The sequence below is a fragment of the Chanodichthys erythropterus genome, chromosome 12 (assembly GCF_024489055.1).
Source record: "Chanodichthys erythropterus isolate Z2021 chromosome 12, ASM2448905v1, whole genome shotgun sequence".
Classification (NCBI taxonomy): Eukaryota; Metazoa; Chordata; class Actinopteri; order Cypriniformes; family Xenocyprididae; genus Chanodichthys; species Chanodichthys erythropterus.
The window spans coordinates 50250752-50275578 of record NC_090232.1 but is presented as its reverse complement, the minus strand read 5'-3'; the positions used below and the strand labels follow the sequence as shown (position 1 = coordinate 50275578).

General features: G+C 41.7%; 2 protein-coding genes across 2 annotated transcripts in view; one reads left to right on the top strand and one right to left on the bottom strand.

Moving 5' to 3' along the window:
- The window catches only part of LOC137032441 (B-cell receptor CD22-like), a 900294-nt gene that overhangs the window by 349092 nt on the left and 526375 nt on the right, over positions 1 to 24827 (bottom strand). The gene's annotated exons all lie outside the window — the stretch shown is intronic.
- LOC137032236 (B-cell receptor CD22-like) lies at positions 7311 to 23046 on the top strand. Its single transcript, XM_067403915.1, has 9 exons — positions 7311 to 7349; positions 7621 to 7687; positions 8641 to 8988; positions 9087 to 9335; positions 19272 to 19523; positions 20034 to 20118; positions 20264 to 20309; positions 21379 to 21623; positions 21823 to 23046. Exons 2-9 carry the CDS (start codon positions 7633 to 7635, stop codon positions 21878 to 21880), a joined length of 1338 nt encoding a protein of 445 aa, XP_067260016.1. The 5' UTR covers positions 7311 to 7349; positions 7621 to 7632; the 3' UTR covers positions 21881 to 23046.

Sequence of the window (24827 nt, the reverse complement as noted above, 5' to 3'; positions counted from 1 at the left end):
AGGAAACAAGAGTTAGTTAACAGAAAATAAATCTGTTTAAAGTTTTAACATGTAAATATAATAATTCACACACACACACACACTGATGGAGATCCAAGTACTGAAGATCAGTAAAAAGTCTCTGTTTCAGTGTCATTACAGTGTTGAGCAAGAAACAAAATCTGTGTTTTGGAGAAACTGGTAACACAATTACTGCTGTAAAACACCTCAAATTCAATAAATAACCATAATCATCAGTTTCTGATCACTCACCTGTTCATAAAACACTGGATTAAACGCTTTGATGGACGACAGCAGACCTGTGAAATAGATCAATGTTAGATACTCACTTCTTCACTCATAGCTCATAATTATAAGATCCTTTATTTCAAATACTCAAACACATCATCCCAAAGCCAACTCTTCAGTCAATTCAATTCAATTCAGATAGCTTTATTGGCATGACGAAAAAAAAAACAAAACAAAAAAAACATTTTGTATTGCCAAAGCATTTAACCAACATAGAAAAATATTTAGAACAACAGAACATCTGAGTAAAGCCTATGTAGAGAAAATTATAAACTAAATAAAAATAAAATTAGTAACAAAATAATAAAATAAATAATTATAAAAAATAATATATAGTAAAATAATATACAGAAATCATGTAACAACTGAACTTAGAATTTGAACATTATATACATTATATACATGTGTGTCGGTCTGATGGGGGTGTGCTTATTGGCTGTTTGTTTCTTTCTGAGTTTTTGGATATGGCTACAGATGTTAAATTGGAGAAATGTTTATTAATTTTGGGGTAGTAGTGGACTCTGATTTCTTGGTATTTTGGGCATTCTGTAAGGAAGTGCAGCGCTGTCTCCGTCAGTGCGAGCAGAGTCTGTCCTCACGGGAGAGCCAGGTCTGTCTCTATGGCCAGACTGTGCTCGCTGAGTCTGTACACCGTCAGTGTTTTCCTGAGTTTCACATCACTCACTGTGCTCAGGTAGTTCGCAAGAGTGTATTCTCGACTTAGTGCCGAATAACATGTGTTGGTTTTTAATGGTGTTTGTCCAATGGGTGACGTACTTGTCTTTTTCTGTGTTTTTAATTTGTGTAAGCCGAATGTGTGTGTGTGTGTGTGTGTGTGTGTGTGTGTGTGTGTGTGTGTGTGTGTGTGTGTGTGTGTGTCTTTTGTTGCTCAAAATGCTGAAACATCAGATAAAAGGACTTATTTAGTATGAAATATTACCTTTCTTCTTCATTTTATTTCGTACAGCCACTATAATCAGTGGAACTGCTATCAGGAGTAAAACTAAAGCCTCCACAGTGACGATAATCACTGAAAAACACAAGAAAAACAGCAGAGTGATTAAATGAAAGACTTAAATTAAATAAACAAATATAATAACTATTAAAAGTCATGTTGCCATGGAAACCATTTGTCTGACCTTTGACTTCTTGTTCTGATGGATGGTGTGATGAGAAGTTCAGTTCATGTGAGAGAAATATAGTGCAGAGAGAAGTGTGTCAGGTGAAGATATCAGCAGTAAATAATAAACACATTAAATAAAATATATTAATGAGACATTTGATATTTCTCAGTCTTCATATCATTTAGCATAAAGACACTTAATAATCACTGGTTCTCCCTCCATTCCTCTCACTGTAATGTCCACAGACAGTGAACTGATCACTGCACACACACACACACACACACACACACACACACACACACACACACACACTGCTTTACTCATGTACACTGATAATAAGTCATAATAACAGATAATAAACACTTGTGTTAGAGATCTTGAGCTCTTACCCGTCAGCAGAAACACACAAACTGTCAGCGGAAACTTCATTTCTTCATCAGTTCAGTTCAGAAAATCAGTCTGAAACTCTCAGCAGTTCCTCAAACTACTTTCTGAAACTCAAATAACAATAATACTGCTCTCTTCTATCGGTGGAGAATAAAATAATACATTTGTTTCTCGTCTCACGTGTTGAGAGTCAAACTCTACTGTTCACTGACTGTGTGTCTGTGTTTCTCTGTGGTGTTTGTTGTGTTTCTGTTCTGTCTTTAACATATTTGAATGATTTCTGTTGTCCTTTTGCTGCTTTTCTACTTTACTACTAAATTACATTTTGTACATTCAACAGGTTCGGTACAAGCATTATTAACCACTTATGGAAAAATGTTAATAGAATATGCAGCTGCTTTTGAATAGTCATCAATGGAGAAATATGCTTTATGACAACAGATGCAGTAATGACATTTACCAGCAGGGGTGAACAGATGAAACTAACCTGACAAACCTTGAACCTCTGGATTTAACATCTGATCAGGACGTGCCATGTACATATATATAGCATAGCATAAAATAAAATAAAATAAAATATATAAAATAAATAATTAATTATAAAAAAAAGAAGAAAAAAAAAAAGAAAAAAAAAAGGAAAACGTGCATTACAAAATAATTGGTTTAGTGCCAGCCAGTACAGTCATCACACTTGAGGTAAGTGTAATCCATTTATTTCCATCCAAGATTTTGACTAAAGAGAGAGAGAAAAAAAAGAAAATTAACAAAGCAACTTCCTCCAATGCAGCTGAACACTGTTTACTGACAGGCATCTTTCACCAGTTGACTGGTTACATTCAGGCTGTCAGTCCAAATCCTATTTTTGTGCATATCCAGTTGAAATCTGACCAGATTCAACATGTCTGAACGGCCAAATATCTCATGAAATGTGATTTTTACAAATTCATTTCAAGCTACAATCATATTTGGTTTGAAATTATTCAAATTGCATGTCTGGAAATCCGTTTTGACTGCTCTGATCGGATTTCTGATGGTTTATGTGACTTTCTCACACCAAATAAAATGTAAATGTCACATTGTAATAGGAAACATGTTGAAAAGGTTGGGCTGATGCAAAGTGCTGGACGAGCAGAATAATGGAGACATGTTTTGAAACCGGCAGAGACATCGCAGAATAAATAAGCTCATACCAGCCTCATATAGTTCTGCCATTGCAGATTCCAATCGGATACACAAATAATTGGATTTGGACTGACTGTGAATGTAGCCTAAATCCCTTTAAAGGTGCCCTAGAATTGAAAATTGAATTTATCTTGGCATAGTTGAATAACAAGAGTTCAGTACATGGAAATGACATACAGTGAGTCTCAAACTCCATTGTTTCCTCCTTCTTGTGTAAATCTCATTTGTTTAAAAGACCTCCGAAGAACAGGCGAATCACAACATAACACCGACTGTTACGTAACAGTCGGGGTGTACGCCCCCAATATTTGCATATGCCAGCCCATGTTCCCAACATTATGAAAGGCATTAGACAAGGGCAGCCAGTAACGTCTGGATCTGTGCACAGCTGAATCATCAGACTAGGTAAGCAAGAACAACAGCAAAAAATGGAAGATGGAGCAATAATAACTGACATGATCCATGATATCATGATATCTACTCCATCTTCATGCAAAGCACAGTTTATGTTAATGGTTACTGACTGCTAAAATAGCAGGTCATGGGATAGACCTGGTAACAGATAAACAAATGCATGGACAATGATTTAACCATTTTTAACTGTGTTTGGTGTCTATCTGTTCCCTATGATGCATTTAATAATTTGAAAGAGGTTTGGTAAAGAAATAATGCATGGGTAAAATGTTAAAGACACTATTATAACACTGTACTTTATGCTATGCAAATGAGTTCCACACTAGGGTGGGCAACACCGGGGCTGCTTCAGATAACAGTAGCCAATCACACTCCAGGATCGGCGAAGCGCCACATTTCCATCTCCTCCTCATCAGAAAGGAATAAATATGTCCCCCGGGTAGACACACCCTTGTTCTGCGTTTCCAACTCGACGGGGAAGGAGACATTAACAGACACTCCACGTCCTGAGTTTCTGACCTGACGAGGAAAGAAACTACGAGACAGTTAAGGTGAAGCTTTCGCGAGCAAAACCTTTTTCATTGCTTTCAGCTGCACTCTAGCTGCAAAAGGGCCACAGCGTTGAGGGACTTCATCTGACCCTTACGGCTCCTACAGCAGCGCAGCACAGTCCGCAAAGGACCTCTGCATCAGCAGACATTGCTTGTACCACACGGCTCCTCAGCGAAGGGACCTGTGAAGATTCATCTGACCCAGCTGCCCAGTCCATCCTAAAGGACTCTCTTAGCGCAACCGAAGTTCAGCATCCTCCAGCCCAGCGTGGCACGACTACTGGATCGCAACTCCGCGCCCTCCCACTGCACGCAGCCTGCATCATCAGTGGAAGACGTCTCTGCTACCGGACTGATCACCTGACTGTGTGGAACGTAAATATAAACTTACCAAACCTCTTTTCTAGAGACCTTGGCATTAGTTTATACATGCAGCATATGTTATTCTAACCTGTTTAGATAACAGTTACTTGAGGTCAGTTTGTTACAAATAATAGGGATATTATTTGTTGAATGATAAATAAGCAATTATTTATCACCATTTTACCAGAGCCATCAGGTGGCTTCCATAAGAAGCATTCCCATACAATTCTCTTCCATCCTACATTCAGTTCAACAGCATTGCATTTATCCATTCTGTGTTCCCTTCATTTATGTGTTTCTTTGATTTAATTCAGTATTCTCCTTTGATTATTATTTTACTATCTTTTAGAAGTGCATATTCATTATTTCGTTATTAATCGTTGTGGTATTTACTCTTGCATGTCTATTGTTAATAAATGTCATTGATTTTATTATAACTGTGCCTTCCTTGTGTTGATAACCAAAGACTCTACTAGTTGACCAGACTCACAAATCCTTCAGATAAATCAGTTGATCGACTCCCTCCATTTTATATTAATTCTGAATTATTGAACAGCTCTTTTGGAGTGTTCTTAAATTGTTAAGATAGTATTCTTGACTGGTGCCCCTATTACAAAAGGAGGAAAGGGTCATCTGATACACTTATAACCACACCTTAAGTGACATGTGATCAAAAATCACTACGTCACCGGTGAATGAAGTAAAAATCACTACAACAGACACATTCAGGGGACACCTTAGACTTACATTACATCTTGTGAAAAAACGTTCTAGGGCACCTTTAAGCAGGATTAGGAGAAGTTGAGAGGAAGAGTATGAGAAAGAGATGAAGTGACCTGTTGAGGAGATCTGATGGTCAGTGATTCTGCTGGACGGATTCATTTCTGATTCACTCCTGACTGAAAATGAGCTGATCGTTGAAAACTCAGTGATCTTGTTAGCTGGTTAAAAACAAACAACAACAAAGATCAATGTGAATTTGGTTGTTATTACACTTATACATTAGCACACTCACCTGAAAACTGCATTTATGAATTAAGCAATACATATTTTATATAATAATACAGATTTTTTTTTTATGTCACATGAATCACTTACTAGACTTTAATAGTTAACAATATAATAATAATTTATTATAATAATAATAATTTAAATGTAAATTTTGTGTTTTATTGGTGGTATTTAGTGTACATTGGTCTGCTGTCACCTTTAATCGAGATTCTAATTTTATGTGCAATTAATTATATTGAAAATAATATAAATAGATTAAGCAGTGGATTTTTATGTTTGTCGTGTAGCAGATATACTTTTTTTAAGCGTTACTTGAACAATAAATACCAAATTAGTATTTTCCCAACAATGATGCAGATAGTTTTGAAGTTAGTCTGAAATCAAGATTCAGATTTATCATAAAGTGATCAGAACTCAGCTGTTCAGATGAAGAAACAAAAGACTCTTAATGGTTTTAACTGCTTTTGTTGGTGTGCAAACTGCAAAGTATAAAACCGCGTCTTTTTTCACCAATTCTGTGTTCAGGATTTTTTGGGTGGGTTAAAATGGTGGCTCGATGATGCACTGGAGCCACCGAGCATGGCCCCGCCCCTAACACTATAATAACTACAGTATTCGCATCACTGTCGACACAAAAGAGGTTGACTTATTAATGTTGTATTCATATAAACCAATATACCATTTATTTTTTATTTATTTTATTTTTTTTTTATTGCAATAAAGACAAAGCTACTGGGAACATTTTAAAATGCCTTGTCTGTAATTAGACACACATGCATTTTCCCCCCAGCACTTCAAATGTTATTTTTAATCTGATGACCTCAAACATGATTTGTTCATCCTTCTGAGATCGTCCCCATTGTTAAACCGAACATTTAAAAATGTAGGAAATTCAACATTTGATAGAAGACACTTTAAAAAAATAAAAAAGACAATAATTACCTCTATAACCAGCAGGTGGCGGCAGAGTAGCATTTATTTGCGCATATATTAGCCATTTCCTGTAATAGTTCACTTAGTTTCACCTTTGACTAAATATTAAACATTATAAAATCAATTTAAAAATATAGTTATAACTTTTCTTGTGAATGAATGAGACAGAAAGCGAGCACCGCGCTCTCTCTTTATAATCACAACAGCTGTCAGTCAGTGCAGCGTATGATCAATGATTTCAGCACACTTGTGAAAACTTATTTAAACTTTATGCAATTAATCTAAATAAAGTGCACAATAAATATTTAATTTTTGACGCTATTTTTCACACAAAAGTGTAAAACTTTGCTTAGTGTGTGTGTGTGTGTGTGTGTGTGTTTATAGAGTTATACTTCCCTAATGCACATGTATGAAGAAACACAGTGTCAGAAAACAGCTCCCTCTTCAGGACAGTGGAGGTAAAGTATGGCCATCCTCAAGGTTACGCCATCTATCTGTCATTTTTTTTGTTTTGTTTTTTTGCCTGATTCTTGTATATAAGGGAATGCAAATACATGTTACTGCCCTATCCATCCATCCATCCATCCATCCATCCATCCACAAATTCATTCAAACATCCATCCATCCATTTATCCATCCACAAATCATTCAAACATCATGCATCTATCCATCCATGATCCTGATTATTTTATATAAGGGAATGCAGTTACATATTTCTGCCACAAAGAGGTGTAAAATATTACAGAACATGCATGCTAACATACACAGTTTACAGGAAACTGATAAATGCCATCTAATCATCTAATTCCCTTCACACTGAAAGTTTCATTTTTATGATTTTTTTTATTTATTTATTTATTTGTATTGAAAGCTCTGTATGTCATGAATTTTATACAATACACTTTTTAATCCTCTTGAGAGAGTGTTTTTATCTTTCTCTATTCTTTGCAAGTGTTTTCATTTGCATGGGGCAGGTCACTAAACTAGACTTTAAAAAGAGGAAGGAAAAAATTGCAAAAACAGCAGGAGAAAGTTTTCAGCTCGCATTTGCGATTCACTCTCTTGGAGTCTGTTTGCTGTCTGAAACTACAACACGGTAAGAGTTACACTTGTTCAGTGATGAATATTGAATAATTAATGAATCTCCATTCACAGAAGAAACATTTTCTTTCATAATAACCTCTGAACATCCAGAGCTCATGTGTGCCTAATGTTGCCTTTAAATGAGTTTCAACCGTGAAAAACTACTAACATATTATAGATATAGATATTTTAAAATCATTTTACAGTGTTTAGACTATAGTAAACTGATGTTGTAATTGTATTTATGGAACTAAAGATGACATGTTGTTGTGTAAATGATTTAGTTTTCTGCAGTGATGTCACAGAGACCGGCTCCTTCTCTTCTTCTGCTGTTTCTGCTCATGATTCCAGGTGAGTCTCTCCTGAAAATGCAATGGGACTTATAATAACACAACATTAGAAAGGTTTTGACTAATCAGTTAGTCCTGCTAGTATCCCCAGGAAACAGTAATCACTGGTAAAACATCTACTATAATGTAGTAAAATGTATTTGTTGCTTCTAAACAAAATTGTATTATTCAGTTTGTTTTTTTTTTTTTTTTTTGCTGACATAATGTTCAACTAACTGATGAAACCTCTGACATGGTTTTCATAGTTAGTGTTCATTGGTCTACTTCCTGTGTTTCATCACCTTCTATCTGTAGATTTTACAGATATCATATGATAAGTGTAGTTCTTCATTTATGTAAACATCAGTTTTGTGAATAAAAACAAGTTTTAATGAACGTTTACGGTCACAGGTGAGCATATTTTTTAACTGTTTTTGCCAGCAGCCACATCGCCCTGTAGCTCTAGACTGGTCGCCCACTGAAGCTAAGCAGGGTTGTGCTGGTCAGTACCTCCTGGAAAGCTAGGTTGCTGCTGGAGGTGTTAGTGAGGCCAGCAGGGGGCGCTCACCCTGTGGTCTGTGTGGGTCCTAATGCCCCAGTATAGTGATGGGGACACTATACTGTCATAAAGCACTGTCCTTCAGATGAGACATTAAACTGAGGTTGTGACTCTCTGTGGTGTTAAAAATCCCAGGATGCCCTTCGAAAAGAGTAGGGGTGTAACCCCGACATCCTTGGCCCATTGGTCTCATCATAGCCTCCTAATCATCCCCATACTCTGATTGGCTTCATCCCTCTGTCTCCTCTCCACCAATAAGCTGGAGTGTCGAGGGCGTTCTGGTGCAATATGGCTGCCGTTGCATCATCCAGGTGGTGCTGCACATTCCCCCTTACATATGTAAAGCGCTTTGACTACCCAGAAAAGCACTATATAAATGTAACAAATTATTATTTCTTGTGAATGTTGTGTTTCAGGGGTTTCTAGTGCTGGTTGGGGTGTGAGTTACAGTCCTTCACACATCTGTGCACTAAAGGACTCATCAGTCATAATGAGCTGCACTTATACATACCCTACTGGATATGAGATCAGGAGAGTGTTCTGGACCAAAACACTGGAAAAAGATGATGGAGAGTTTCAAGATCTGTCTAAGGACCGTAAATACAGTCAGAGGCTTCAGTATCTGGGAGATAAACAGCAGAACTGCACCATGAGACTGAGTCATGTGACACTGAAGGATTCACAGGAGTACTATTTCAGATTCATCACTAATATAAAAGAAGGTAGATGGATTGGTAGACCAGGAGTGACTCTTGCTGTCACAGGTGACTTTCATGAGGTTTCTCTCTTCTTCTGTGCATTATGTTGAATAATAATTAGTGTATGACAGCTGCACTAGATATAATGTGTGTGTTGTGTTCAGATCTTCAGGTGGAGTCTCCTGAGAGAGTGACAGAGGGAGATTCAGTCCGTCTGACATGTAAAAGCAGCTGCACTCTGACTGACAGAGCAACATTCATCTGGTACAGAAACTCACAGCCATTAACTGAGAGAAGAGACAGAAACAATGAACTCCTGCTGCAGTCAGTCAGAAGAGAGGATGCAGGCAGATATAGCTGTGCTGTACACGGACACAATCACATCTCTCCTGCTGTTCAGCTCAATGTCACGTGTGAGTATGAATTTAACGTTTTCTTTCTAAAGCCAGTAGGATTCAATCATCCCTCCTTTTTCTTTAAAAAAATTAAGTAATTAGGGCTGATCTTTAAAACAACATCAAACATTCTCACTGTTTCAATAGTACAGCCAGAAGACATGAACAATAAATGTGACTTTTTCATTTTCTGTTATATTCAAGTTATATCAAATTTAACAGCTTTGTTGTCATGACAATGCAACAGCAAACACTAACAACCTAAAACGTCTCGGTTACATAGGTAACCCTCGTTCCCTGAAGGAGGGAACGGAGACGTACGTAGGACAGACCGACGAATAGGAATCTCGCTAGAGAGGCCAATCAACTTCGAGTGTAACTAAAACGAGCCAATGCACATTGGCATGCAATCATATGCATCAGCTGCTCGCCTCGCAGCGCAGGTATATAATGAGCAGCAGGTGCGTTGCATCTTCAGGTTTTCGCTGAGGAGCCGAACCGGATAGGCGGCAGCATCAGCAGGACAACGCCTGTGGCGACGGGACGTACGTCTACGTTCCCTCCTTCAGGGAACGAGGGTTACCTATGTAACCGAGACGTTCCCATTCAGGAATCCCTACCAAAGCGCCACAGGAGCTGCCCTCTTCCAGCGCTCTGTCGTGAGCCACCTGAACCCCCTTGCCTAAGGACGGTGGGACCAGGCTCACACAGAGAGGGTCGATCACTGTTGTTCCCAAAACCCACTTAGTGCGACAATTGGATAACGCTGGGAAAGCGTAGCCTTACATGCGATAAGGAACGCTGCGGAAGCCATATCCTTCCCCGAAGGAGTTATATGGATAAGTACATATGGACTAACCTTGTAGGTTGTACAACGTATGGAAGAACTGGGGTGACTCCACTCGGTGAGAGATGGGTTCTCCCAGAGGGAAAGACACGGGCTTCGTTTAGGAGCAGCTGTGGAAAAAGCCATATGGGATCCCCGTAGGGTCACACATATGGAACCCAGCCTAAATCCGGTTCTCAAGGATACAACGGAGTATAGGCCTGGCGCCAGACGCTCCGCCACGTCGGCTGCCGAAGGGTAACCGGAGGACTCAACAGGGTCTGCCCGTAGGGACTCTCTGGAGAATAGAACGCGCATGTAGCGCAGCAAGCCGACACTAAGCCGGGGCCTCTCCGTGCCTCTGACCTGAGGCGAGAACACGGGAGGAGACCGGCTCGACACGAAGGCTATAGTATCTAGCGAACGTGTTAGGTGTCGCCCAGCCCGCAGCTCTACAAATGTCTGTTAGCGAGGCGCCACGAGCCAGCGCCCAGGAGGATGCCACACCTCTCGTGGAGTGAGCATGCAACCTGAGCGGGCAGGGCACGCCCTGAGCTTGGTAAGCCAGGGCGATGGCATTCCACTATCCAGTGGGCCATCCTCTGCTTGGAGACAGCCTTTCCCTTCTGCTGGCCTCCGTAACAGACAAAGAGCTGGTCTGAGGTCCTGAAGCTTCGAGTTCTGTCTATGTACAGTCGCAAGGCGCGAACTGGACAGAGCAAAGCCAGGGCTGGGTCTGCCTCCTCCGAGGGCAGCGCTTGCAGGCTCACTACCTGGTCCCTGAAGGGAGTGGTAGGAACCTTGGGCACATAGCCAGGCCGGGGTCTCAGTACCACGTGGCTGTCACCCGTCCCGAACTCTAGGCACGATTCGTCGACCGAAAATGACTGCAGGTCCCCTACCCTCTTGATGGAGGCCAATGCCACCAGCAGCAAAGTCTTCATAGACAGAATCTTTAAGTCTGCTGACAGCAAAGGCTCAAAGGGAGCAATCTGGAGTGCTCTGAGCACCAGAGTAAGGTCCCAAGAGGGTATGGAGGGGGGACGAGGAGGATTTAACCGTCTCGCCCCCCTAAGGAACCTGATGACCAGGTCGTGCTGACCAACAGATTTGCCATCTATGTGGTCATGGTAAGCAGATATGGCAGCAGTATGGACTTTGAGGGTGGAGGGGGACAGCCTACGCTCCAACCCTTGCTGCAAGAAGGAAAGCACGACTCCGATCGAGCATCTTCGGGGATCTTCTCGGCGAGAAGAGCACCACTCGACGAACAGGTTCCACTTCGAGGCGTAAGCACGTCTCGTAGACAGTGCACATGCCGAAGTGATGGTGTTAAGTACCTCAGGGGGTAAGTCACCTAGAACCTGTGCGTCCCGTCCAGGGACCAGACATGGAGTTTCCAGAGGTCTGGACGCGGGTGCCAAAGAGTGCCCCGTCTCTGAGAAAGAAGGTCTTTCCTCAGAGGGATGGGCCAGGGAGGGGCTGTCGTGAGGAGTGAGAGTTCTGGGAACCAGGTCCGGTTGGGCCAGTAAGGCGCAACTAACAAGACCTGCTCCTCATCCTCCCTGACTTAGCACAGGGTCTGTGCAAGTAGGCTCACTGGGGGAAACGCATATTTGCGCAGGCCCCGGGGACAGCTGTGAGCCAGTGCATCTGTCCCAAGTGTCCCCTTGGTCAGAGAGTAAAACAACTGGCAGTGGGAGGTTTCTGGTGAGGCAAACAGGTCTACCTGAGCCTCTCCGAACTCTCTCCAGATCAGCTGAACCACCTGGGGGTGGAGTCGCCATTCTCCTGGCAGCGCAGCTCGTGATAGCTCGTCGGCCACACGGTTGAGCACACCGGGGACATGAATGGCGCGAAGCGACCTCAGAAGCTTCCGACTCCACAGGAGGAGATGGGGGGCGAGTTGCGACATGCGACGGGAGCGTAGACCACCTTGACGGTTGATGTACGCAACGGTCGCAGTGTCCGTATGGACCAGTACATGCTTGCCCCGTAGCAGGCCTTTGAGGCGGCTCAGAGCAAGGCGTACTGCCAGCAACTCGAGGCAGTTGATGTGCCAATGCAGATGGGGTCCCGTCCAAACCCCTGACACTGCATGCCCGTTGTACGTGGCACCCCAGCCGGTGGCAGAAGCATCTGTGAACACAACAGCATGCCGGGACACCTGTTCTAGGGGCACTCCTGCCCAAAGAAACAAGGGGTCCGACCACGGACTGAAGGTTCGGCGGCACTCCTGAGTGATTGGCACCCGGAACGTGCCGCGCTGCCACGCCCATCTCGGGACTCGGCCGTGAAGCCAGTGCTGAAGCGGTCTCATATGAAGCAGACCGAGCGGTGTTACAGCCTCAGCAGCCGCCATATGCCCCAGGAGCCTCTGAAAGAACTTCAGTGGGACCGCTGTCCTGCCATTGAATGTATTCAGGCAGTTCAACACCGACCGAGCACGTTCCTCTGTGAGGCGTGCTATTTTTCCAACTCCATACCGAGAAAAGAGATCCTCTGCACCGGGGCGAGTTTGCTCTTTTCCCAGTTGACCTGAAGCCCCAACTGGCTGAGGTGTCTGAGCACCAAATCCCTGTGTTTGCACAACTGATCCCGGGACTGTGCTAGAATGAGCCAGTCGTCTAGATAGTTGAGAATGCGAACACCCTGTTCTCTCATGGGAACAAGGGCTCCCTCCACGACTTTCGTGAAGACGCGGGGAGACAGGGCCAGCCCGAAGGGTAGGACTCTGTACTGATATGCTCGACCTTCGAACGCGAATCTCAGGAATGGCCTGTGTCGCAGAAGAATTGAAACATGGAAGTACGCGTCCTTCAGGTCAATCGTTGCAAACCAATCTCGGGGACAGATGCACTCGAAAATGCGTTTCTGCGTGAGCATTTTGAATGGTAGCTTGTGGAGGCTCCGATTCAAAACTCGCAGGTCCAAGATCGGTCGTAACCCGCCGCTTTTCTTGGGTACAATGAAGTAGGGGCTGTAGAACCCCGACCTCAAATCGGCTGGAGGGACCGGCTCTATCGCGTCCTTCGCCAGTAGGACTGCGATCTCCGCACGCAGGACAGGGGCATTGGCATCTTTCACTGTAGTGAAGAGGACATCCCTGAACTTGGGGGGGAAGCCGGGCGAACTGAATCGCAAAGCCGACCCTGATGGTCCGAAGGAGCCAGCGAGACGGACTGGGGAGCGCTAACCCGGCTCGCAGAGACCGTACAAGCAGGACCAAAGGGACCACCGGTGTACCCGCAGCAGGGCAGCGAGGTGGAACACAGGGACGCGGCTCGGGGGGCTCTCATTGTGAGGCGGCCCGAAGCGGCGTCACAATGTGCTAGGCAACACTTACCTGGCTCCACGGATGGACAGAGGGAGCAGTCGAGGCTTTGGCTGCCCGCTGCTCGCTGCTGTCCACTGGCGACAGAAGAGGGGGATGAGAGTGGTGAGGTTTTTCACCTCCCACTGCTCTCCAAACCCTCTTCAGACCTGGAAATGGAGGAACTGCTCTTTTAAATTTGGGTACCACTGCCTCTTGGGTCAGTGGCAGAACAGAAACAAACCCAATAAAAGGATTTACCACCTGGCCCTCCTCCAGGGGTGGAAGAGCAGCCCCACCCATCTCTGGGTCGCCTGTCTCAGGGGCGATTCTCACCAACCAGTTAAACAGCTGCAGAGATGGGAGGCGTCATCTCACCGCAATGGATACAGCAGAGCCTGCTGGGCTGGAGTTTCTTGCAGGGGACGACACCCTTGGTGACGAGCAGACTGAGGGGCGGCCCAAGAGGAACTCAATGGTTTGTCATGGGAAGCTCCCCGATCTGCTACTAACTGAGGAGAACCGCTGGGCTCAGTCCTCGACAGTGTCACCGAAAAGGCCACCTCGTAAGATGGGAGCATTGAGAAAGCATTTAGCTTGACAACCTCTCACACCTCACAAGGTAAGCCAGGGGGCACTTCTGGACCACTGAGGTGGACATCGTCTGGCTGAGGGCCTGCGCCGTGACTTTGATCACGGTTAGTCAACAAACGTAGCTCAACCCCAGCACAGAACTACCCTCATGCAAAAAGAGTGCCTTGGCCTCACATGCAGGGTGGGTGTGGTCTGTGTACAGCCACCCCATCCAAGAGGGTAGTGAGAGAGGAAAAACTTATGCAGATTCTGGCACCTTTGGCATTCCATATTTATGGCACCAAAATACCCCCATACTGCCAAGTTTTCCATGCACATCTGGAAGACCCAGGAAAGCATGGCTGTAAACTCCGAATCTGAGTCAGCATAAGCACACACCATTACAGTGGGCAGTGTCACCCTCATTTCCAGAGCATAACAGCACTCTCTCCGATGCTGCAATCGACGTCTGTCCCTCAGCTGGGGTTCTGAATGAAATGCTAGGTTCCCCTATGAAAAGGACCAGCAATTCAATCCAGAAACTGCACAGCTTGCAATGCGCTAGAGAGGGAGGGGCCCTAGGGGGTTGGTTCCCCGAAGGAACCCCTCAACCTCATGTCACCCAAGCCATATCAGCAAATTAGTGCACCAGCGGCAGCTGGCCAACAACAGAGGGGACTCAAGCTTCCCGGAGAAAGAAGAGTCACGACCGGCGTGTCGACATGATCATGTTCTCATATGAAAACATGAACACCCACGAACATCACTTCAGCACGCGCCCAGACATGTGAAACGGTGATCGTGGCCGTCAGTGAGGACAGGAACGACCGCATCCAGAAACACAAGTAGGATGTCGTCTTTAAAAAGACGCGAATCTACTTGTGTAAGCTCTTTCAGGGACTTTACTCTTTTAGAAGTGCTGAAGCACGCATGGGAACGGCCACCGCAACACAGACAGGGATTGTGTGCAGCCTGTCGTGTGCTTTCTCTTTCTTTGAAGGTGCTCACTCTTACCAGCCGTAAAAACGGCTTTTCAGCGCTCAAAAGCGCACCGTACCGGCCATGAGAACAGCCTTCTGACGCTGTCAAACAGCTATTTGCTCAAAAACGGCAAACGAAACAAAAAAAGAAAAAGAGAGGACTTCGACCCCGCTGCTGTGCTGTTCGCCCGCACTCGGAAAAAAAGAGAAGTTCAACCAAAAAGCTTGACTCGTCTTCTAGCAGACACTCGCTTGCAGAGAACAGGAACAAACACCGTTCGGCTCCGAAGCGAAAAGCTGAAGATGCAACGCACCTGCTGCTCATTATATACCCGCGCTGCGAGGCGAGCAGCTGATGCATATGATTGCATGCCAATGTGCATTGGCTCGTTTTAGTTACACGTATATTGGCCTCTCTAGCGAGATTCCTATTCGTCGGTCTGTCCGACGTACGTCGAACGTGACCGACTGAATGGGAACTGCTGTTAAAATAATGATTTAAACACCTTTAAAGCTCAAATAATGCACACTTTAACAAAAGAATGATCATACTGTAAATTATTTTATGAAATAATGAGCTTCACATTTATGCATTTAAATTAGTCCTTGTTTAATTCCATTGTAAGTACCTCACCATTTTTTTCTCTCTTTTTTTAAAGAAAAACAAAAACAAAAAACATGCAATACATTTTTGTGTGTGGTAATCAGTATTATGCAATAAGTGACTTTTTGAATGTCATTTTGAAAAATATGTTTCAAAATACACTCAGTGCTGGGAAACAACTGATTACATGTAATCTGGATTACGTAATCAGATTCCAAAAATTAAGTACTTGAATTAGATTATTGTGACGAGCAGGGCGGGCGAGAGCCGTGAGGGAACGGCGCGAGGCCGGTGACGCGAGTGATAATGAGCGTCACCTGCGAGGCGTGCCGGCCTCGAGTCTCTCACGGAGGAGCTCCGGAGGCATAAAAGGAGGAGCGACTACAATGAAAGACGAGAGAGGACCAGGCCTGGACTTTATTTTATGTTTTGTTATGTTTGTGTGGCCGGCAGACGTCCGCGAGGGTCTGCCGGCATTTCGTTTTGTTCTTTGTTTATTTTACATTAAAAGTTACGTTCAATGTTCGCCGGTTCCCGCCTCCTTCTTCCCATATCTACTAACCTCGTTACATTGGTGCCGAAACCCGGGAGGAAGGAGGGACATGCTGTCGGAGAGCCCTCGCTGCTGAGGGGGATCGCGGTGCTGCGGAGTTCGGGCAGCGCGGGAGTGAAGACCGCGAGAGGCTGCCCGAAGCGGTGGTGCTGGAGCCTTGTGAAAGGTGGGACGGAGAGCTCGAGGCCGTGCCCCTGGGACGAGGTGGGGTGGCTGCCGTCCAAGAGGGAGCGGAGGAGTCGCCGCCGTTCGCCGTGGGCCGGAGCCTGCTGCCGTCCGCCATAAAGGGGAGGAGCAGGGAACGGGGGACTCGCTGCCGGCTGCCCTCAGTCGGAGGAGCCATCGCCGGCCGCCAGGAGGCGGTCGAGGATCGGGCCGTCCACCGAGCGTCCAGTGCCACCGCATGGCACCGCGAAGAAGAGCCTCTCGGCAGGCTGAGGACCAAGCGGCAGTGTGTCGGGGAACCGGACCAAGAATTTTTCTTTTTCTTTTTCCTCTCTCCCCTCTCTCGTCCTGTCGCTCCCCTTGCTTCCGTCTCCTTTCTCTCGTCTCGTCTGTCCTTACCCCCAGGTGCTGCGGCCGCCGAGACAGGCCCCGGGGGGGAGTAGAGCGCAGTCTCGGAGGTACCCCCCGGCCTGCGAGGGGCGTTGGGGGTATGTGACGAGCAGGGCGGGCGAGAGCCGTGAGGGAACGGCGCGAGGCCGGTGACGCGAGTGATAATGAGCGTCACCTGCGAGGCGTGCCGGCCTCGAGTCTCTCACGGAGGAGCTCCGGAGGCATAAAAGGAGGAGCGACTACAATGAAAGACGAGAGAGGACCAGGCCTGGACTTTATTTTATGTTTTGTTATGTTTGTGTGGCCGGCAGACGTCCGCGAGGGTCTGCCGGCATTTCGTTTTGTTCTTTGTTTATTTTACATTAAAAGTTACGTTCAATGTTCGCCGGTTCCCGCCTCCTTCTTCCCATATCTACTAACCTCGTTACAATTATATTAATATAAGAACCATGATCACATGATATGTTATTTTGGCAATGGTGAAAATCACAGCTGCAATGAATGATGAATCAAATCAATAACCAAGGGAAGAAACTATGACCCTGGCAAACAAAAAACAAACTCAAACAGAACATAACTGTGCCATATATATTTATAAGCTCTTCCAGGTTTGTGGAATCAGCCAACTTATCACACCCTCTGACGAAGATCAGACTGGCGAGTTTATGTCCGTGAGTCTACCGCAATCCGGGGCGAGTATCTCTGTGCGGCATAACTGAAACAAATGAAATATGGGATACCCAGAATCATCATATATCTAAAGTAATGCATAACTAATTATTCATTTCTAATTGGAAACACAACCTAAGAATCATAATCATTTGAAATTGGAGTCAGATTAAACGAGTGAAATTAAGTGAACATTCAGAGGCTCTGAAAAGGCATACACGCGTTAACCTTCGCCCAGGCCGTCGGATTCCATTTTTGGGCCGATGGGGGGTTCCTTACAACCTTAGGAGTAACAAGATGGCAGCAAAGAAGATGAGACACACTTTCCAATGAAGATATGATGTTATATGATGACATGGAGTTGATAAAATGATATAAACTTGATTGACAGTTATTTCTGTAACTGACCTAATAAGAAATATAATAACTTTAAATAAATATAATAAACGTAATAAATATTACTTAAACAATAATAGCCTACATTTAATGCATGTTAATACATTTAATGACTCTGAGTAAACTTTTTATAACTTTAAAGGTAATAACTTCTCCCACTCTACAAATCAATGCTCTGACTGTAGAAATGAAATAGTAATGACCTTTATTGTTAACTGTAAGAATGCAGCAGTGCAGTGGTGATGACTCTGAATCATCATTCCACAGTAAACAGGCTATTAAATAGTGCTATTGCTAAACTTACCACACCAAATATAGTGGCCAAAATTGATGTGCAAAGGTTTTTTTTTTTTTTTTTTTTTATGACCAATTTTGTTTAAACGATCAAAATATGAGGGAAATATTGTTATTTTTATTTTATGTAAATGTTTTAAAACATGACAGAAGAATAAAACAATAAACTAAGGTGCTGAAGCTGAACACCTCACAGGTAAATCATCCAGGCACATTGTAAAAAAAAAAAATCCCAGTAAGTTTTATGGTAAAAAAAAAAAGGTAAAAGGTAATGGTAATTTAAAGGTTTGTATCATAATAATTACAGTATAAAACTGTTTATTTTACATACTGTAAAATAAACATCTGTTAAATTTATGGTAAAAAACCCGTCATCTGTGCTTGCCAGAAATATATAGTTGCAACATTTTAAGTTTTACAGATTTAACCTAAATTTACAGTAAAAAAAAAAAAATAAAATAATAAAATAAATAAATAAATAAGTATATACAAGCTGAGAAGATTAATACTAATATATAGAAGGAGCACAGTGTCATTCACACAAATGAACACAAACAATAAACTAAGCAAATTACAGTTACAGGTTTCAGAAAAACAAAAAAGCTCAGAAAAAAACACACATTAAATACAACATAATCAGTTTTTAATATTTCATTAGTTCTCTCTCTTCTCTCTTAGTTTTTGCATGTGTTCGTAATTTCTTTGTATGACAACCTGGCCGAAAATAATTTGAAATAATTTGAAAACTCTTAGAAAACTACTCTTAGAAAACTCCTACTCTTTTTTGACACTAGTCTTAAGTTTTGACTGAAGTGTCAAAAAATTCTTAGTAAAGAGTAGGAGTTTTCTAAGAGTAGGAGACTTTTATAAAGAAGTTAAAAGCAACTTTTAGTAAAGTGTAAGACGGATTCTTAAGTGCTGACTTAGGTGTTGTGTGTTTATCTGTGAATCACCTGTGTTGAGCTACAGCCTTACCTGACATTACTTTACTAATTCAGTTTGCTTGAATGTGAAGCAATGCCAGACTCAGACCATGTGTGTAAAATGCATCAGATTATTTGAGTCTAGCTGGTATATTTTAAATATTCATATTTTGTCTCTGACCATTAAATGTATGTTACTGTACATGTACATATTTTTCACATTCTTATCTTGCATTTAGACTCTTGATTTTATATATTTCTCCTATAGATCCTCCAAAGAGTGTCTCAGTCTCCATCAGTCCATCTGGTGAAATAGTGTCAGGAGATTCAGTGACTCTGATCTGCAGCAGTGATTCAAACCCTCCTGCTCTGAACTTCAGCTGGTTTAGAGGAAGAACGTTTGTAGGATCTGGAAGAATCTACAGCATCTCAAAGATCAGCTCTGATGACAGTGGAGAATACAAGTGCAAGTCCATCAATGAAATTGGAGAGAAATACTCTGATGCTGTGACTTTAAAGGGTACATAACACGCACAGTTTTGGCCAATCTCATGTTAATCTTGAGTACCTATAGAGTAGTATATCATCCTTCATATCTCTGAAAAAGTCTTTAGTTTTATCAGATTTATAAAAGAAATATATGCTGTACCGAGTCTTTCCGAAAACAGCCAAAACGGTCCTGGAGGCGTGCCGTGGGCGAAGCTAAACAGTGACGAACACACGCAGCTTTTGTCAGCAAGCTATGGATGGTCAGCTAAATAAATGTATTAAACACTGTGATTGGGCAGGTTTTAAAATACAATTGGGCTGATTTTGTTACGCAAACCTGGCAACTCTGCCTTAGCTGTCGGCTCTGGACGGTTTCAGTGGACAGTTTCAGTGGACGCTTCTACTGTCAGGCTCACAATAAATATGGATCAGTGAAATTAGTAGATTTTTTAGTGATTGCTGAAGACTTTATTGTATAAAGAGTTCAAGACAGTCGTGTGGCTTAGAGAGTTAATCTTACTTCAGATTATCCCTCTTTCAGTGCATCTTGGTTGGCATGTTTGGTTGGGGATCACAGTGGCATGTTTAGGATTCATCATCATCATCATCATCATTCTGTTTATAATGTAAGTTTTATCAAAAATTATTCTCAATTATAGTGAGTGTATGAATATAATTCATTTTCAGACTAGTTGAGCAAATGTCTCGTGTGATGTGATTAGTAATTAGTCTTTAAAATGCAGCTTACAAGTTTAATGTGTGTTATATCAGTAGAAAACGAAGACATGCTAAAGCTGAAGACCTCACAGTGAAACAGGTAAATCATCCAGACACAATGTAAAAAAAAAAAATCTCTGTAAAATTTATGGTATAAAAATAATAATAATAAAAAAATAACTTTACCATAAAAAAATACAATAGAAACATTTTGGGTTTTATGGGACAGCAGTTGTCTATTTTAAAGTTCAAATTTAAAGGTAATTTAAAGGTTTGTGTTGTGATAATTACAGTATATAACTGTTTATTTTACAGTATTTAAAATGTTAAATTTATGGTAAAAACCCAGCAGCTGTGCTTGCCAGAAATATATGGTTGCAACATTTTAGGTTTTACAGATTTAACCTAAATTTACAGTAAAAAAAAAAAAAAAAAAAAAAAAAATAATAATTTACTGATATAATGTTCATTTACCAACCTATTGAAGTACTATATCTGTTTTGCACAGTGGTGATGAGAGTCACATGATGAACACAAGCTGCTTTTCCACAAGTTGAGAAGATTAATACTAATATATAGAAGGAGCACAGTGTCATTCGCCACAAACATTAAACCCCATCATTGTAACACATGGAATAAAAAAATGCAATAAACATTAATTTAACAACAAATGTCAATTTACTGTTTTCACTGACTTATTTTTCACTTACAAAAACTGTAAATTTAACAGTATTTTACTGTAAAATTCTACAGTTAGATCTAATTCAGTTATTTACCCTTTAAATAGTATGGACACTGTAAACCAATTAATTGTTTTTCACCACAGCATTTTAACAGTCTTTTACCCTTAAAATAATGATAATTTTTTACAGCGCTCAACATGTGAATAATCTCTTTAGACGGGGCCATTCATACAAAATGTGAGAGACAAGTCAGTGCAACGAAAGGAGAAAAAAAGTCTAGAGATGCATTTTAAAACTTTACCGTCTTTATTGAGCACATAGTTTATTTAACGCAGTGTCAGATGAGCGCAACGGTCAAACACGTTCATCTAGTGCGTGTTTACATAGAAAAGCAATGGAAAAGTAGCACGCTGAAATTGAAAATGTTCTGTGTGAACGGTCCCTAAATGTGAATAATAAATAATAATTAATTTTCTTCCGTTGCAGGACAATCTGTACTCTGACGTAACAGGGAGAGACGTTCATGTTTCTGAATCAGCTGATTGTGATGACGCTCAGTACGCCACTGTTACTTCCAGCAAACCCAGAAGAGACAGAAACGCTCCTGATCGCAGAGATACTGAGGAGATCCAGTACGCAACTGTACAACATCACAAAAAGACCAAGAGATCAGAGGAGAACGAAAGCCAGTACGGCAATATCAGGATTCACCAGCCTGAATCTGCTGTGAGGTGAGAAGAACCAGCTTAAAGAGACACTTCACCCAAAATAAAACATTTGTCATCCACTCATCCGCATGTTACTTTTATGATTGTGATGAAAGGAGAATTTATAGTTCTTTAAATCTGGACATTTTTCTTAATAACTTTGTGTCCCACTGAGGTTTCAGAAATGTAATATTCAAGGTCAATTTTTTTTTACATTTTTTAGGCGATCAAATGTGCAGACCGAGGAATACGCTTCTGTGATCTACAGCCGTGTCAGATGAGTAATAGAGACCATCATGAAGACAAAGGCCAAAACAATTAAACCAATGTAGCATGCAATGTAACATTTATTATTCATTAGTCATTAAAGGGGACCTACAGTATTATGCCCCATTTTACAAGATGTAAAATAAGTCTCTGATGTGTGTATGTGAAGTTTGAACCCAAAATACCCCACGTTTTATATGATGTTAAAATATATGATGTAATATATATGATGTAAAAAAAAAAAAATTGTGGGTGAGCAAAAAACGCACCATTTGTGTGTGCCCCTTTAAATGCAAATGAGCTGCTGTTCCCGGCCCCCTTTCAAGAACAGTGTGGAGCTTCAAGAGCTCATGCAACAACAAAACAGGACAATCTCATGCACTGAAATTAGCAGAAAATAGCTGTTTCTATCCACCTATTTGTATGCGCATTTTAGGATATCGCATAAAAATAAAAAAATTAAATAAAAAAAAAACTGGATGGAAACGCCAAGATGTGCATAAATTCAAAAGATGTGCATTAAAAATATATAGGCTCAAATGAGTCAGATACATGTTTTTATGCGATACGAAAACATGCATAAACTTCAATAAACATTTGACTTTGAGATGGGACGGCATAACTGGACAAATCAGTGGACCGATCTCATTGCACAGCATCTGAAATGCTGTTTTGGTCATTCTGAGAAAAGTCTATCGTTAAAGTGGTTTAATAAAATTCCCTCCCAGGAGCACCTCATACGATTGCGTTCACAAACATCTGAATGCAAGCTAACATGACAACGTTTCTGTCAGGGTCAAGCAGTCGTAGGCGGTTTGTACATTATCTGTGAACGGCTTGTTCTGAGACGCTGCTTATGATTTATGGGGATTAAAAAAGGAGTGGTGGATTTTTATCATTATAGGGTGGTGGTGAAAACACACATTTATGTTCGAACACCATGTAAAAGTTAATTTTGTGTAAGAGGTCCCCTTTGAATCAGGCAAATAGATGGCAGGAACAAAGTGTCTGAAATCATTTCTACATCACAAGAGCAGAATACCAATGAAAGAAGAACCCACAACATGGTGTTTGGTGAGACTAAAAAACATTTTGTCATGACACTGGCTGGTAATTTGTTTCTTAAAGTTGATTTGAAATTTTAACTTCAAATGTTTTCTGAGCAAATAAAAAGACCATATCCGTTTTACCAAATTCAAGTTTGAGAGTGCTTATTTATAGGTGATTGTAGATCTAAACTCAGAATAACCTACCATATGTGATAGCTGGGTTAATGTTAATATTTGGTCTATTCTGACAAAATATGGAGATGTGCAACAGTGGATAAAATAAATTTGTTCTATTAAAGTCTCATGATTATTTGTAGTGCAGCTTCTGTGTTTGTGTGTTCCGATGAGGTCAATCATGATGGTTTAATCAGTTTGACTACAACAGAGGTAGGCAAGTTCGGTCCTAGAGAGCCACTGTCCTGCAGAGTTTAGCTCCAACCTTAATCAAACACACCTGAACAAGCTAATCAAGCTCTTCGGGACTACTAAGGCCATAGGCAGGTGAGGGTTTTTTTTCAGGGTTTTTTCAGAACTTGCCTACCCCTGGACCATTATATTAAGAAGAACAAAGTTTAAACAAAAACAAGCTTGAAACTACTTATATTTAAACACCACATCTTCACTGTACTGCACATGTACATCTGTTGACGCCACCATTTTTACATTTTTCAAATAAATGACGGTTGTTAACTGTGATGCAAATAATTGTGGGCTATCTGCAGCAGCGAAGGATACACCTTGTGAAAGAAGGGTGCATTTGATCGCATTCGGAGCATCCTACTTACTTTTCTGAAATGATACAGCCTCAGTGACGTATGCAACCTTCGAATGCGACCTCTGGAGGACGCAGCCTTTGAAATGAGACACAGTTCATATTTTCCTGCCACTCTGCTCACTTATTACTTTTTTACCATGGACACTCATTGGACCACACCCCCATGTTAGCAAGTCATTACCTTGCTAAGCTCATCAGCCTTGTTCACCCAGCCTTTCCTTGTGAAGTACTGTATGTGCAACAGCATTTCTCTGGTTTCTTGTATCCTGGTTTTTGTATTCTCTGCCTGCCTTTGGTTTTCCTGTTTACCTAGTTCCTAGTCTTGTGTGTGTGTTTGTTTGTTTGGACTGCCTTCTTGTTTTGATCTTTGCCTGTACATTGGATTATGATTGTGGATTACCCTTTTCAATAAAACTGCATTTGGATCCTCAGCCTTCGAGTCTCAGAGCAGTACGTTACGCTGTCGCTATTCTTTTCACCAATAAACTGAAGGCAAAAATTCTCTCGAAGATGTCAAAAAATAACTTGTCTGTCTGTGGTCAAAGTGTCGACATCCAGTCTTACTCAGTATATGTTCCTATATTGAGAATCTTGCTCAATAATTCTTCAGAAAATGTTTCCATGAAGAAAGGGTATAAAAATTTTACTTCCATTTATACCTGAACATCCCTTCAATCTTATGTGGAAATGCAAGTGAAATTGTAAATATGTGTACAGGATTCTTCATATTGTTAAACATTTTGGGTTTAATGACTTTTTAGATATCAGTAAATGCCATTGGATCATGAGAAAAAAATGTCTAAAGTTTATTGTGTGGGCAGGAGTCAAGAAAGAGGAAGAAACATTTTCTGTTTGTGCAAGAATTTTAAAATAAACAGTGTTAACCATAAGAAAATCATCAGTTTGTCATATGCTGGAGAGACTCACCAGAACACGGTAAGAGTTACTCTGGTTACTGTGTGAATATAGTCTGATTAATACTGTTGTAGAAACCACTGACCTATTAATTTTCTATATAGACAAATCTTTATGGAAATGTTTTTTATGTTTTTTATAATGATAATAGTGTGTGTTAAACTATATTATTGTTCTAGTAGTAATGTCACTGATAAAGGCTCCTCCTCTTCCTCTGGTGTT

Excerpts from the sequence above, each read along its gene's own strand:
- LOC137032236 (XM_067403915.1), top strand. The coding sequence starts at position 7,633 with ATGTCACAGAGACCGGCTCCTTCTCTTCTTCTGCTGTTTCTGCTCATG. Across the intron at positions 8,989-9,086 it reads AGTGACTCTTGCTGTCACAG|ATCTTCAGGTGGAGTCTCCT; the intron begins GTGACTTTCATG and ends TGTTGTGTTCAG. Across the intron at positions 20,310-21,378 it reads AAGACCTCACAGTGAAACAG|GACAATCTGTACTCTGACGT; the intron begins GTAAATCATCCA and ends CTTCCGTTGCAG.